The sequence below is a fragment of the Rhopilema esculentum genome, chromosome 17 (genome assembly GCF_057945365.1).
Source record: "Rhopilema esculentum isolate cy_ngs chromosome 17, ASM5794536v1, whole genome shotgun sequence".
NCBI classification, from domain to species: domain Eukaryota; kingdom Metazoa; phylum Cnidaria; class Scyphozoa; order Rhizostomeae; family Rhizostomatidae; genus Rhopilema; species Rhopilema esculentum.
Genome location: NC_142831.1, coordinates 3,136,093 through 3,150,823, shown reverse-complemented (window position 1 = coordinate 3,150,823; position 14,731 = coordinate 3,136,093). Strand labels below are relative to the sequence as shown.

Sequence of the window (14,731 nt, the reverse complement as noted above, 5' to 3'; positions counted from 1 at the left end):
GCCACAAAATTTCGAGCGCGTAAACAGAATGTCAAGCAAAGAAGCGGAGGAGCGACTACAGTAGAAACCCGCATAAAAGAACCTGTTTTTATAAGAAATCTAGAGGCTGAAATTTAATCTTTTTTAGCTCCATAATTAAGAACCCCCAGGAAGCTGAAATTTGGAAAGGTTCTTATATACATATATCTATATATAATCTCCTGAAGAGTGAGTTACTCACGAAACAGGCTTGTAGAGATAAACCATGTAGTTTTACTTTCTTCAATCTATGATATATCACGCTCTACGTGCTAACGTATTGAGCACTGTACTACGGAAGTATCAAAAGACAAATTTCTATATCTATATATATATACGAAAAAAGAGTTTTTAAAAGTGGTATTTTTACACCCTATTAAAACTGGCAAATTAAACAAGCTTAGAGTAAATCAGGTTATGGTAACATGAAAAACAAAGCTGGTTTAAGTGTATCCGTTAGAATTCTTACGGTGGAAGACATTGTTAATGTGTGCAAGGCCCAATGTATTTAAGAACCTTGTTAAGAACCTTTTAGACTGGAATTTATAATAGCAGCCTGTTAATTAAGAATCTATTCAGGCTGCCAGAAAAAAACCCAGGTTCTTTCATGCGGGTTTCTACTGTAGCTGTGAAGAAGGAAATAAATGCTCTACCCAGGGTAGTGCCCTGGCTGCTTTAAAATTTCATTACTTTTTATCTGGGCGTTTGGCAGAAGAGAGCGTTTGTCATTAGATTCGGGAAGACAGAAAATATTCAATTTGAAACTTGTGCTTCAGTATTGCAAATATGTTGAAATCAATCCTTAGTTTTTGACGGGCTGGTTGGCAAGGCAAACCGCGAGAAAGGCGTTTGCGCAGCAAACTTCCTGCTTTCCGCGACAAGGGTATACTTTCTCGGACATCTTTAGCCCTAGCCAAGGGTAAACTTTCTTGCAATTTTGGTCAAGTCAAGGTCTAGCCAAAGGTATCATCTTTGGCAATATTGGTGCAGGGAACGGCCTTTGAAAGTAGGAGTTTCATCCGGAAAACCCCGGCGCATGCAAATAATGAAATTTATTACCTCCATGCGCATCGACGATTTCATATACAGAGGTATATATATATTGCGAATCTGGAACAAAGAATCTTTAGAAAAGAAGTGTTTTGAGAAAACGAACAGTGAAAACACAAAGGAGGTATTTTCTTTAAACCAGGTTAGGCTTCACTTGAATAAAAGTTTTCAAAGCATAACCAAAACAATTAGCAGAATGTAACTTTTTAGGCTTTATTTCCTGTTATTATTAACTGTTTTTATTCCAATAATTGTATTCTTTTCAATTTGGGTTTTCAAAAATTAGTGGTCAAGATTTGTTCAGTCGTTAGATAAAGGCAGTCTATTTTTCAGATATGTTGTTTATTAAAGTCCTTTATTAAAAAAGGATTTAAGTTGCATAGTGTTTGAAAAACTTACAGTGCCAACATTTTAATTGTTTGAATATGTGTGGTAGTTTCTTTCGATTAAATGCTTTTAAGAGAATGAATAGTCCGAGTAGGCCTGTCGTAATGACATCTGATCGTTTTTCTCTAGCTGGTCCTAGCTTCCTTCATCACATAGCATCTATAATTTGCAATAATTTTAAATGAAATAATATGAAATAATTTTCGATTATCTTTTTCTTCCGTCACTCATAAATCTTGCTTATCTTTTAGGAGAATTAAACTGTTTAGCTGCTTTTTACAGATGCAGTTGATACGTGCATCAAATTTGAACTTCTCATCAATCTGAACAATAAGCAATTCAGTGCATCATTTTTGTCAAGTAGCTTCATTCCTCTTGAATTTCTGTTTGTAAACACCTTTCCAAACATGGTTTTTTGCATAGCTTTGGAAAAAACAAACATTTTGAACCTTTTTGCGTGACATTCTTCAAAGTATAAAACGTCAGAATTATGATCAAAAGTCTACTCTAGTTAATGTGTATACCAAGTCGTGGATTGCATTAGGCCAATCTCTATCAAATTTGTCAAGTCATTGCCGCATGCCTATTTAAAATATTACCAATGGAATTTTTAGGATAAAAAACGAGCTCCTTAATTCTAAAACTGATGGATGGCTCGGGCTCTTTCAATAATCCGAAGTATAACGTCGTTATAGTTTTGACAAAATCTAGTTTATTTCTAGTAAATGCTGCCTGATGGCCGAATCGCAAATTTTGCTTTTTGTATTAGGTTAGCAAGAGCAATTATGTTCTCCCAGAGAGAAAGATGCTGGTTTGAGAGGAAAATGCCAGTTTTTCTATTCCCCAAATCTTTTATACGAAGAGTGTCAGACGAAAACTTAAGTATTTCTTAGAATATGTGCTTTTATCAAAGTAATTTTTAATTATCAAAAATTATTTCTTACCTTTACTGAATTCAGGTTCGAATTGAAATCGCCAATTTTTTACCATATGGTTAATTTCAGCTCAGTCTTTTTATGTCTTGTTTTCATAAAATGATAAGCATCAATGCATGTCTCTACATTGGCTTTTCGTAAACATTCCTTTATATCCTAAACATTTTTCAGTTGAAGCAGATTCCCCCAGACCCCGAGCTGAGAGGAACCCCAAAAATTTATACCAAAGTTCTCAACAATAACATGATCAATGACAATCAAAGTTTTAATCACTTTATCACCATTAAAGCCGCCATCTATATTTTTACCCCAGGCGTAAGGATTGGGCTCGGCGTAAGGATTGGGCTCGGCGGGCCTGAAGCCAATGCACACGACGATTTTAAAATGTTTTCTTTTGAATTGCGCCTCCCATTTTCACAAATTGAGTCAACGATAGGCCAAGATATATTCAGTTGAAGTATTAACAAACATCTACGATAGCCTTACAAGAGTAGGTAGACTTGACGTCTACACAAAGTGGTACCATCAGAGGAAGACCGTCAAAGCTTTTTAACTCGATCCTTCTTTATTCCTCAATGAGTAAAATGGAAGAGAGAAAAGGAGAAAACATAACACAATTAACTGCCAACCTTTTGGCGAGTAAATGAACAGTGAAATGCTTTTCTTACACACTGCAAAAAATCATCTAAATCAATGAACAGATAGTTCAGATTGTTCTTCAAAAATTTACACATTGTATATCACAAATATTTTTATCTGAAATTCTTATGTTCAATTCGACCCTTTACTCTATGTAAAGAAGCATTTTATCTGGACGGCAGCAAAATTAATGTACATCTAATGCAATGGATTCAGCGGATAAAGCATTATTTAGGAATTTACACAACACGATAAGCATACAGTTTACCTGCTAAAGTGTCCTGTAACCTGCTCAAATTAGATAAAAATTTATCTTTTGATAGTGTTTCTTTTCTCTTGTTTTTACAACTGACTTTCGTTTGTTTTTACTTCTTCTTGTGTCCATCACTGCCAACTCCCCAAGTTTCTCCATCACAGCATTCTCCACCAACAACATGGGGCTCGTGGTGAACTATTGGTGCTTGATGGTAGACATTAGGTGGAGTAGAGACATGAACTGGAGGGGCAACTGGGCCAGCATGTACAATTGGTACTGAAGGTGGCATGTGAACGTATTGTGAGTGTGGTCCAATATGACGAATTGGTGCGTGTGAGTTGACATGGATTTGTGGCACATGTGGTGGAATATGAATTGGAGGTCTGTGGATACCCAAGTGAACTGGGGGTGCGTTTGGTCCAATGTGAACTGGTGGTGAGTGGCTGTGAACGTAAGTTGTATGGTCATGAGCCTCATGGAAATCACCATGATATTCACCGTGGTAGTCGCCGTGGTCTCCACCAATACCAGCATATCCTCCGTGACCACCAATGTAGCCTTCGCCTCCATATCCAATACCTACACCACCATCTCCATGGTGTCCACCTCCATGACCAAAGTCACATCCAGGCCTCAAAACTGGTCCAATACAATCGTCAAACCCATGGCCAATATCTTGGCGTCTTTTTCCTGCTTGCTGAAGAGGATAGCAGTTGGCTGTAGCAACAAGTGCAGCGATTATCACCGCAAAATACTTCGCCATGGTTGGAAATGTATTGGAGACAAAAACTTGTGGTGCATTACCAAAATGTTCGTTCGTGTATGGGTTGAGCTGCCCGTTACCCGCTATGACTGAGCAAGTGTATCGTTTCATGCCCGGGGGTACCTGAAATTTGAAATCGATACTCATGGAAACATTGCTTTATCACCAACCTGATTAAAATGAAAGTCTTACAAATGCGTTTAAAAATTGTAGTCTGGAAATTTTCATATTTTCAAGTTAAAAAGTTCCTTTCCTTTGATAAATTAGCGACCAACGATAGGTAAAATCTGAATGATAAGAGACAGAGGGGAAATAAATTTATTTTTCTCCTTTAACTCTCAAGTTCGCGTTTATTCAGCAAAAAAATCTGCCTTAGGTAGGTTTGTATCAAGTGAGGTCCTGTATTTAGCAGTTTAGATAGTATCGATATTAAATTTTATTCATTATAAAGTTATTACAAGAAGTTAACTTTCAAAAACTGCTGTTACAATACCCCCTGATAACATGCTATGATACTACAGAAGAACCGAACCGTGTAGGCTTGGAATAACACGGACCTGTTGTTGTTCATTCAATGTTTCCATGAACTGTCTGATGTCAGCTGTAAAATTGATTTGTAAATATTCGTCACCTTCTTTACTTGGATAGCATAAAGTGATGTTTTAGTTCTTGGTACCAAATTGACTTACAAAGGTTAACATGAATCTTAACATAAAGGTTCATCTGCTATATAGGGGCCAACAGACAGCACGTTCCCATGGATGTTGTTGCTTATATTAAGGAAGACGGTACCCTAGCATGAAAGTGAAATGCTTCTGGATACAGGTGGATGGGCTGACCCTGGATGCAATGGCATCCTCGGATACCTCCATAATATGCCACTGCTGCTCGTCCCCTACTACCTAATGAAATTGTCATTTGCAGTAAACATTTATAGATAGCGAAAAATCTTGAAAATGTATTACATTGTAGCATATCAATTATTTTCCAAGATAGATGCAATTATACGCAAAGGTACATCTCAAAATTGATAACCTCAAGTTTACATATATGCAGTCTGGCAATTAGGCTAAAGCATCTTTTAAAAAAGTCTTGCAAGGTACAATCCAAAAGGGTCCATTTTCAATTTGGTACAATACGATTGCCCAAAAAATATTTCCTTATTTGTAGAGGCTTGTTTTGTAGAATTAAATGTATTTAGGCTGCAACGTCTGATTAAAAATAAGCAAAAAAATCAAATTCAATTCATTCATTTTCTTTTGCTTTAAAAATCCTTCGCCTCAAGCAGATCGCAGGGTTTGTTATCGAGTTACGGTGAGATCCACAAATACTTTTAGAAGTTTTATTGTTTCTGTTTTCGAAGTGAAAGCTTTTTTGCAACCAGTCGTAATTCCTCAACCGTAAAATTATCGACAATACCTGTTAAAAGCGACAAGGACTTATCGTAATGTCGAAACAAAATAAAACGACCCATTGACACAATTCCGACATATCGTTTGAAAAACATGTTATCACCGTATGCATTTTGTACGTGTACACTCCAAACATGTAGAATGAAATATCATCTTTCTATTGATCATCCTCTGTTGTGAATATCTGCCACGAAAATTTTCTTTGAAATATCTGTTATATTAGAGAATAGTGCGTTATCAACTATCACCCTAGGTAAATGCATTTTTACTCGCTCTTACTAAGACAATTAGTCCATATTGTTCTAGGCAACTAGACACATTCTGCAAACATTTCCCTAAAACATTCTTCTCCCGAGAAACAACAATAGATTGTGGGAAATCACACGTTGTGGGAAAATTCGCCTAACACATTATTATTTTAAAATATAAATGAATTCATGCAAATGTTATAGAGACATTTCCCTTGATTCATAAATTTCTTATTATATTATATTATATTATATTATATTATATTATATTATATTATATTATATTATATTATATTATATTATATTATATTATATTATATTATATTATATTATATTATATTATATTATATTATATTATATTATATTATATTATATTATATTATATTATATTATATTATATTATATTATATTATATTATATTATATTATATTATATTATATTATATTATATTATATTAATTTATATTATATAATATATTATATTATATTATATTATATTATATTATATTATATTATATTATATTATGTTATATTATATTATATTATATTATATTATATTATATTATATTATATTATATTATATTATATTATATTATATTATATTATATTATATTATATTATATTATATTATATTATATTATATTATATTATATTATATTATATTATATTATATTATATTATATTATATTATATTATATTATATTATATTATATTATATTATATTATATTATATTATATATTATATTATATTATATTATATTATATTATATTATATTATATTATATTATATTATATTATATTATATTATATTATATTATATTATATTATATTATATTATATTATATTATATTATATTATATTATATCATTTTATATTATATTATATCATTTTATAGGTAGATATCGTAGATGATATGTTATCATTCTACGTGATAAATTATTCTTTAGATGGAGATGGTTTTTGAGAAAATTCTTAGTGCAATGTATAATTTTATAATGTTAGTGATACAGTCAGGCAATATATATTCTTATCACCGCTTGTTTATCCTGCATTAGATTGTAACAAGAACCAAATTTATCAAATTGTAAACCTCTTTTCTCAAATTGCAAAAAAGGAGTTGAAATAATGAAATCTCCTTTCTTGTACTTTCTGTAATACTGAATGCAGTGTTTGGAAGAAGAAAAATGGAGGTTTTATGAATTGAGATGTACCAAATAAAACTCCCTTGTGTAACCTTGGTTGAGGATCATTTAACTCTCTTCAACTCCTGATGATCCTGTCAAAATGACATACTGTTGTTGCTGTTGCTGTTGATTGTTGTGTATTGATAAGTGAATGCAACTTTAGTTATTGTCTATATACGATTCAATGCTGATCTATATGTGTTATGGTATGATAAGGATATTTGATCAATTGAAGGAAAATGTAATACTAATAAATGAGTGTATCAATGATGTCGTAAGACTATTGAATCTTTGAATTGGAAAACTGGATAGGGGGGGGGGGGCATGGATAGAAATACAGCTTTTTCTATACCTGCCTTACGAAATATTGTCAGATCAAGCTGCGCTTATTAGATCTTCAAACACAATTTCCGCACATTATTGGGGTGACATTGCCCCCTGCCCCTTAGTGTCTAATGCAAGAATATGCTAATATTTATTTGTAGTCATGATCATTTAGTAGTATGGTGTAATGTAAATATGAAATGTGATTTCTTGGATTATGTGATTAGATGGTTGTACTGTGCAACTGAATGTGATGATCAAATCAGTTTACGAAATACGCATTTGTTAAAGGACACTTTGTCCCTCCAGTCAACTGTTCAGAGCAAACAATAGCTGATGGGATACGTGAAATAGGCCTTGTAGTCCAACAAATGGGAAATTTAAATGGCCAGTGAAATACGTGGGGACATAGTGTCTTTAATGTTATTATAGAAAGTGTACAATATGACTTTATGGTGGGCTGATGGATGGTTTTAGCAGTCTTTAGGATGCATGATTAATCGATACAACATGCAAATTTCAATAGCTTTTTTGTCAGTTGTTCGGATTACTGATGATCTGATTCGAATCTTTAATCGAAAGGATCGTGTCTACGATGTGGTGATGGGGTTAGTCAACGAATGACGTAGTTTTATTGGTCAACGAATGACGTAGTTTTTATTGGTCAACGAATGACGTAGTTTTTGTTTGGTCAAGCAGTGGACTAGGGTTTTGGAACACTGCAAACGTATTTAAATTATCTCTTCCCCCTAACTAGTTCCAAAGCAAATCAATATTTGCTAATTTGTTAGAAGTAAGCTGCTTTTTAATGCGAGATTCACTATTGCTTTTGCTTGGCATATGGTAATTTGATTCTACTTGGAAAGAGTTCACTTGTTTGGCAATTTAATGATAATTTTATAGACCTTCTCCTTTTAATCACAAGTACCATAAAATAAACTGAAAACGGCAGAATGCTTTTGTATACATAAATTTTATATGGTGATATAATCAAATGCGAGTAGGTCAGATCAATCGCGACAATACAACTTTGTCGGAATTCAACGACACCTGTATTACACGCAAAATAACTTGTACAAAATATGATAAAGGTAAGACAATTGGTTAGATGGTACAATTTCAACATAAACATTAAGGAAAAAGGGTTGGCAAGATGATTTTTAAGGGGCTATTGGTTTTTATTAGAGAATTCTTAGACCCCCCCTCCCTCTCCTGTTGCAAAAGAACATTTGTTTTGCTAGAGCAAGCAGCTCCCCCTAAAAAGATTTTTCCAATTTGTTTCTTCAAGTGCAAAGATTATTGGTACCCAAGTTTGAACGATATCGTTATGCAGAAGAGTTTGGTTTTACATGGGTTCCAAAGTATGGTAATCCAGTATTATTACAAAAATCATATGATGATCTTGTGACGGGATGGTGTTTGTCTTCAATTGCAAATCCGTCCTGCAAAGTGAATTTGTTTATTTTCTTCCTAAAAGGTGTCAGGGTTGACTGAACAACATTGGATGACTGAGGTTTTTAGAAAATATTGAATTACTAGTAGTGAAATGGACGTTTGGTAATTATCATTGTGTGGAGGGATATATTTGTAATATCAATTATTGTTTGTTTTCAATTTCAAGAAGCTGTAAATTTCTTATTGCTTGAATACCTTATCGCATCAAAAGCTGTTGAATTATCAAATCTTGCACAAATAACAAGGTTTGAGATTGCTGTGTGGATTTTTTGACAAGTACATCGAAAGACCTGTTGATAGTACAAGTTGATGATTGTATTAAGAAACTTTATCAAAGATTTTTTGTTTATGATATGATCGATAAGACGATTAGATTGCTTCACTGTTTACTATGCAAGAAGGATTTTGGATAGGAACGTTAGGCTGCAAGCTAACAAGTGAAGATGCAAAGGTTTTGCAAGTACATATTGTATTAGAATTGAAGCAGTAGAACAACCGTCAAGAAATTACTTGCATCTGTGAAACTCTGTAGAATGAAAATACCTGGTGTTGCCTTTAGCCAGTGCAAGCTGTTATGCTTGGCTTGTTCCGATTCAGTGAATCACTGGAGGTATGAATCTCTATAAGGAGAATTCATAACACCCGCTAAAGGTCATGTCCGCTGAGATAAGCGAAACGGTCAGTGAGCACAAAGCGTTTCGCTATTCTCGCATTAAGTAAGTCTTCCTGTACCACGATAATAAACAAAATTTCAATCGAAAATCAAAATTCGTTTGGATCGACTGGAAGATCTAGAGAAATGGCGTGTTTTCGACACGTCTTCTTGATAGGGATTCTCTCAATTTATGCAAATGCTAGGCCCTATGAAACTGATGCGGATAGACGATGGACTGTTCACGAAAAACCACCGGAGTTAGTCGTAAATGCAGGACCAGATGGAGTTAAAGTTCAAGCTAAGCCTTCAAAGTTACAAGTTATAGAATACCCTCAGAAACGAGATTTTGGAACTGGAGGATTTGGCCATGGTTTTGGTGGTGGATGGGGTGGTGAAGGCCATGGATTTGGCGGCCATGGATTAGGCGGCCAAGGATTTGGAGGATTCGAAGGCGGATTCGGAGGACATGGCGAAGGATTTGGCCATGGTTTCGGAGGCTTTGGAGGACACGGGGGTGAAGGGTTCGGAGGTGGTTTTGGCGGACATGGATTCGGAGGTTTTGGCGGACATGGTGGTTTTGGAGGAGATCATACCACCTACGTTCCATCTCACACACCACCTCTTCATGTCGGACCAAATGCCCCACCAGTTCATGTTGGACCTCATGTCCCTGCTGTGCATGTTGGCCCTCACGTGCCCAGCATTCACTATGGCACACATGCTCCTCTATACCACGTTGGACCACATGTTCCATTTGTGCATATGCCTCCACCCATTCCAACTGTCCATGCTGGTCCAATGGGACCTGCAGTCCATGTTTCTTCCCCTCCAACTGTTTACCATCAGCCTCCTGTTGTACATCACGAATCTCACATCGTAGGTGGAGAATGTTGTGATGGAGATGATTGGGGACATCATGGTGGTGGTCATGGGGGATGGGGCCACAGTGGATTTGGAGGTCACGGTTTCGGTGGTCATGGATTTGGTCATGGTGGTTGGGGTGGTCATGGAGATGGCGGATGGGGTGGTCATGGTGGTGGTGGTGGTGGTGGTGGTGGATGGGGAGGACATGGTGGAGGATGGGGTGGACATGGTGGAGGATGGGGTGGAGATCATGGTTATGGTGGTGGATGGGGAGACCACGGACGATCAGCTATCCCAGGAAAACCAACCCAGCAAATCAAAGGAAAGGTTAAGAGACATGCTCAATTTGATGGCGACCACGGTGATCTTGGACATATGGACGGTGGACACTTCGATCTCGGACACTTGGATGGTGGACGTTTGGAAGGAGGACATTTGGAAGGAGGACATTTGGATGGAGGACACTTTGATGGAGGACACTTTGATGGTGGACATGCTGACGGTGGCCACTTCGATACCCATTACCAAGGTTGGCATCCATTCCCTGCTAGTGTACACGTTGGACCACACACTCCACCAATTCATATTGGGCCTCATTATCCTCCAGTTCATATTGGACCTCATGTTCCAGCAGTTCATATCGGCCCACATGTACCATACATAAACATCCCTGCCCACGTACCAGCCATTCACGTTAGACCACATGTTCCAGCTGTTCATATTAGCCCACCAGTACCAATCATCAATGCAGGCAATCATGTTCCAGCTGTACATGTTACCTCACCACCAACAGTGTACCACAGACCACCTATTGTCATCCATCAGCCTCATATCGTACACCCAGACGCAACCCACTCTACAGTCCATCATTTTGACTTCCGTGGCGAAGAATCTGGTCACGGATATGGTGGCCACGGTTTTGATGGTGGTCATGGTTATATTGAAGCGGGTCATGGATTCGAAGGTGGTCATGGTTTTGAAGGAGGACACATTTACCAAGGTGGACAGAGTTTTGAGGGTGGGCATGGATTCGAAGGTGGACATGGTTTTGAAGGTGGTCATGGATTCGAAGGGGGACATGGATTTGATGGTGGCCAAGGATTCGGTGGTGGCCAAGGATTCGGAGGTGGCCAAGGATTCGGAGGTGGACATGGATTTGAAGGTGGACATGGCTTTGGTGGCTTTGGCGGAGCTGGTGGTTTTGTTGGCAAAAGGGACAACATACAACAGAATGCTGAAAACACTAGAAAACAGAAACGTGAGGTGAGTGATGAACCAAATCCTAGAGAGATTCTCAGGAGATCAATTAAATCCCGTTTAAACAGACGACAGCTTCTTGGATCTACCAATGCTGATGGCAGCGACAGTGTGATTTTTGTTCATCCAGGTTCCAGTTCATCTCAAGTGTCTTCTTCTGAACTGTCAGCCCTTAATAATGGCCTAGGCAACACAATGCCAAATGCAGCAGCTAGCCCACCCACGGCCGCCACTGCGGAGAACCCGTTGAGTGCATCTGCTTTTGCGAAGTCTGGTTTGTCAGGCTTGTCCAGCCAACTCAACTCTCTGCCAGCCTCCATAGCAAATCAAATTAGCAATTCTCTGGGAGCGCCAGTTGGGGGGTCGTTAGGTGGTTCCCTAGGCGGGTCTTCAGGGAACTCTGCGAGCAGTGCTATAAGTGCGGCCCTTAGCGGTTCCAATCTGGGTAATGCCTTCTCTGATTCCAATCAAGTCCCTCAAGAAACTCAAGGATCAATGAATAACATGGGTGGCTCATCTTCAAGTGAAGAGAGTAGCTTTTCTTCCGATAGTCCCAGTATGAATATTGGCGGCTTCCAGGGTGGCTTCGGCAGTGAAGAAAATAACATGCAGGGTGCCGAAATGGGAGGAAAATCAGAGGAAGGTGAAAATTATCAAAGATCGCGTATCCCTAGGCCTGAGGAGCAAGCCGAGGAAGAGGAAAGTAACGAAGACGACGACGAAAACGAGGATGAAATCGTCGAGAAGTCGGTCATTCCTCATCCTGATGACGAGGACGACGACGACGACAACGACGACGATAGTGATGACGCAGAAGATGATAAATAAAGCGACGAAATAAAACAGGTAACAAAAGCAAGATACTCGTTTATACGTAAAGAATAAGCAGGTTCGTACTAGGGATACGCGGTCTTCGATCACCCATGGCCAAAGATTTCTTGGACAAGAGTGAGGTATTTCAATTCAATTTCAAAATCTATCCCAATTTTGTCATCCTATACCAAGTCAACGGTACGCGAGACATCGAAGCCTAACTGATCATTCCTTGTCCAACCATCTTTGGCCATGGCAATATAGTGAAGGCACATGTCCCTAGGGCATAATGCGGGCATTTCGAGGCATATTGCGTTCAACTGGATGCTCGCCGTTGTACCGTCGAACACATACTACTATGTGCTGTCTGGTACTAGATAAGTATTTCTCCTCCTAGAATTACAGTACACTGATTGAATACTTGTATCGCGGTAACAAGCTTTGCAAATGCCATGTAGAACTATTGCTCACTGATTTCATGATTAACGGGGTAATATTTCTATTTTTCTAAGGGATTTTCAATGAGCCTATCACAGTTTCCTATTATAAACATACCCTCTAGTTCCGAATTAGTAGGGATGGTTATGGTTGCTTTTTATTGCACAGACTACTGTATCTGCAGCTGCTTCTAACGAAAGAAACAAACTATGAGGGCTGAACTGTTTTGATGTGTTTATGTAAACACACACCTATATACTCACTTTAATAAACAAAAGGGTGTTTAGTTTTACATATTTTTATTTCCTAGCATTGATACCCGACCACCATGATAAAGTGAAATTAGTGGCAAACGACCCCCTTCGAATTTGTTTGTTTTTTAACCATTTTATGAGCTTTTCTCCTATGTTTTTTAATTTTGCATATCCTAAACTTCTATATTTGTTAAGTTTGAAGGAAATTTTCACCATTAAAAGGCTCAAAACCATCTGATTACCCCCATTTTCCCATGTTTCAGGAATTGAGTATTCGTTGCGCTCAGTTTCTCTCACCAGTTTCCGTGCCCCAAAGCCAGTCTGAGCGCTTTTTCTCTCCCTGTTTTCCATCTAGGTTTGTATCTAATTAAATGATCCTGGTAACTGAAAAACATATCGATTAGATAGGCAATGACGGCATTTCTTTCATATTTTTTATTTCATCATCTCTTTTTGCCTTATAGAAAGGTCATGATAGAGAAATTGGTTTGAAAAGAACAGGGGAGCCCTTGCAAAACATATCTCAAAACCAGTAGTATATTTTGTGAAGACCCCTGAGCCCCCGAGCACTACACCCCTCGGAATGGGCTAGATTTAAGAAAAAGAATTAAAAAGGCCACAATAAACTGGAATGGGACTTTAGGAAATGGGAGAAACAATGCAAATAGCAAGAAACTTTTTCATGACAACAATGACTTTGGTCCAAGCAAATTTTTAGTCTTGTTTAAGAATCTCTTCAATTCATCGAACTGCAATTATTAATATCTCTTTGATCTTAAACAATTTTTTGGGGTCGAAAAATATGAATGCGTTGGATATAAATCTCCATTTATGGTTACGTTTTTAGTGTAGTTTTGAACAATTTCCACGAAGAAATACAAGCTGATTTATCATGTTTTGTTTCTTTTTTAGTTGAAACTACCTAAACTGCTGAAGCAGAGCGTTCCTTATTGAAAAAGTCGCAAAATTGATTCAAAATTGCTGACATGAAGATATGACGAGTGCAAACTGAAGTGCAAGATCAAGAACGATAGCCGTTTGTTTATACAAATAGAAAAAACTTTAATCATAATAAAATCACGTTGTGATGTCACAGAACTTTCATTTGTAATGTCTATAGTGGCAGAATCTTTATTTTTTATGTATAGTTTAAGTGACAATGCGAAAGTTTTCGAAACATTTCGCCTCCAAATCTTTATTCGTAACTATAGTGGTAACAAAACATCCCCCCTCCAAAAGAGAACTTAGCAACAAAAAAGCATTTAACTATCGTGGAAATATTGGAATAACAAGCTAGATGTTAGTCGATAAACAAATGCATGATTGCCTTTCAATCTCACTTTTGCAGAGTCTTTCCTTATTGAGTATAATAGACCATAAAATATAGAAATATCTCTGCTAAGATTTACGTTATAAACATTTCTATGTTAAAAATGCATAGATTGTGTAAATAGCAACTTAACTCTTTTAGGCCATCAAACGTTTCATATCTTTTGTCACTGCTTGTTTACCTAAAGAAATGTTCGTAAAGCATGAGCACGTTTGTTTTTATACGCGACCATCTCAAATTTTGTAGGATGCAGGAAGTTTATAGAGTTGAAGAATTGGATTGAGTATAAGTTAACAAAAACAGCTCATTGTCCGGACACCTTTAAGTGATCAAGAATTGTTATCTTAGGGCATTCATAAAAGACAAACATACAGGCACGGGCTATCAATTGCTTTTGAAAACGGTATATTGGAGCCAAGAGAGTTGGTAAATTCAGAAAAGTAGTCGTTT

The 14,731-nt window shown here is 37.0% G+C and overlaps 2 protein-coding genes across 3 annotated transcripts; one reads left to right on the top strand and one right to left on the bottom strand.

Annotated features, from left to right (window-relative positions):
* Positions 1–3,123: 3,123 nt before the first annotated feature.
* LOC135690154 (uncharacterized) lies at positions 3,124–4,647 on the bottom strand. The gene is made up of 2 exons (XM_065207664.1): positions 4,606–4,647; positions 3,124–4,171 (listed from the first exon to the last, which is right to left on the bottom strand). The coding sequence occupies exons 1-2, from the start codon at positions 4,630–4,632 to the stop codon at positions 3,395–3,397; spliced, it is 804 nt and encodes a 267-aa protein (XP_065063736.1). The 5' UTR covers positions 4,633–4,647; the 3' UTR covers positions 3,124–3,394.
* Positions 4,648–9,337: 4,690 nt separating this feature from the next.
* LOC135689942 (uncharacterized) lies at positions 9,338–14,487 on the top strand. 2 transcript variants are annotated; one of them, XM_065207344.2, is made up of 2 exons: positions 9,338–12,292; positions 13,864–14,487. In XM_065207344.2, exon 1 carries the CDS (start codon positions 9,470–9,472, stop codon positions 12,272–12,274), a length of 2,805 nt encoding a protein of 934 aa, XP_065063416.1. In that variant the 5' UTR covers positions 9,338–9,469; the 3' UTR covers positions 12,275–12,292; positions 13,864–14,487. The 2 variants fall into 2 exon arrangements, with proteins under 2 accessions (XP_065063416.1, XP_065063503.1); XM_065207431.2 differs by having other exon boundaries at positions 9,340–11,452.
* The last annotated feature ends 244 nt before the right edge of the window (positions 14,488–14,731 follow it).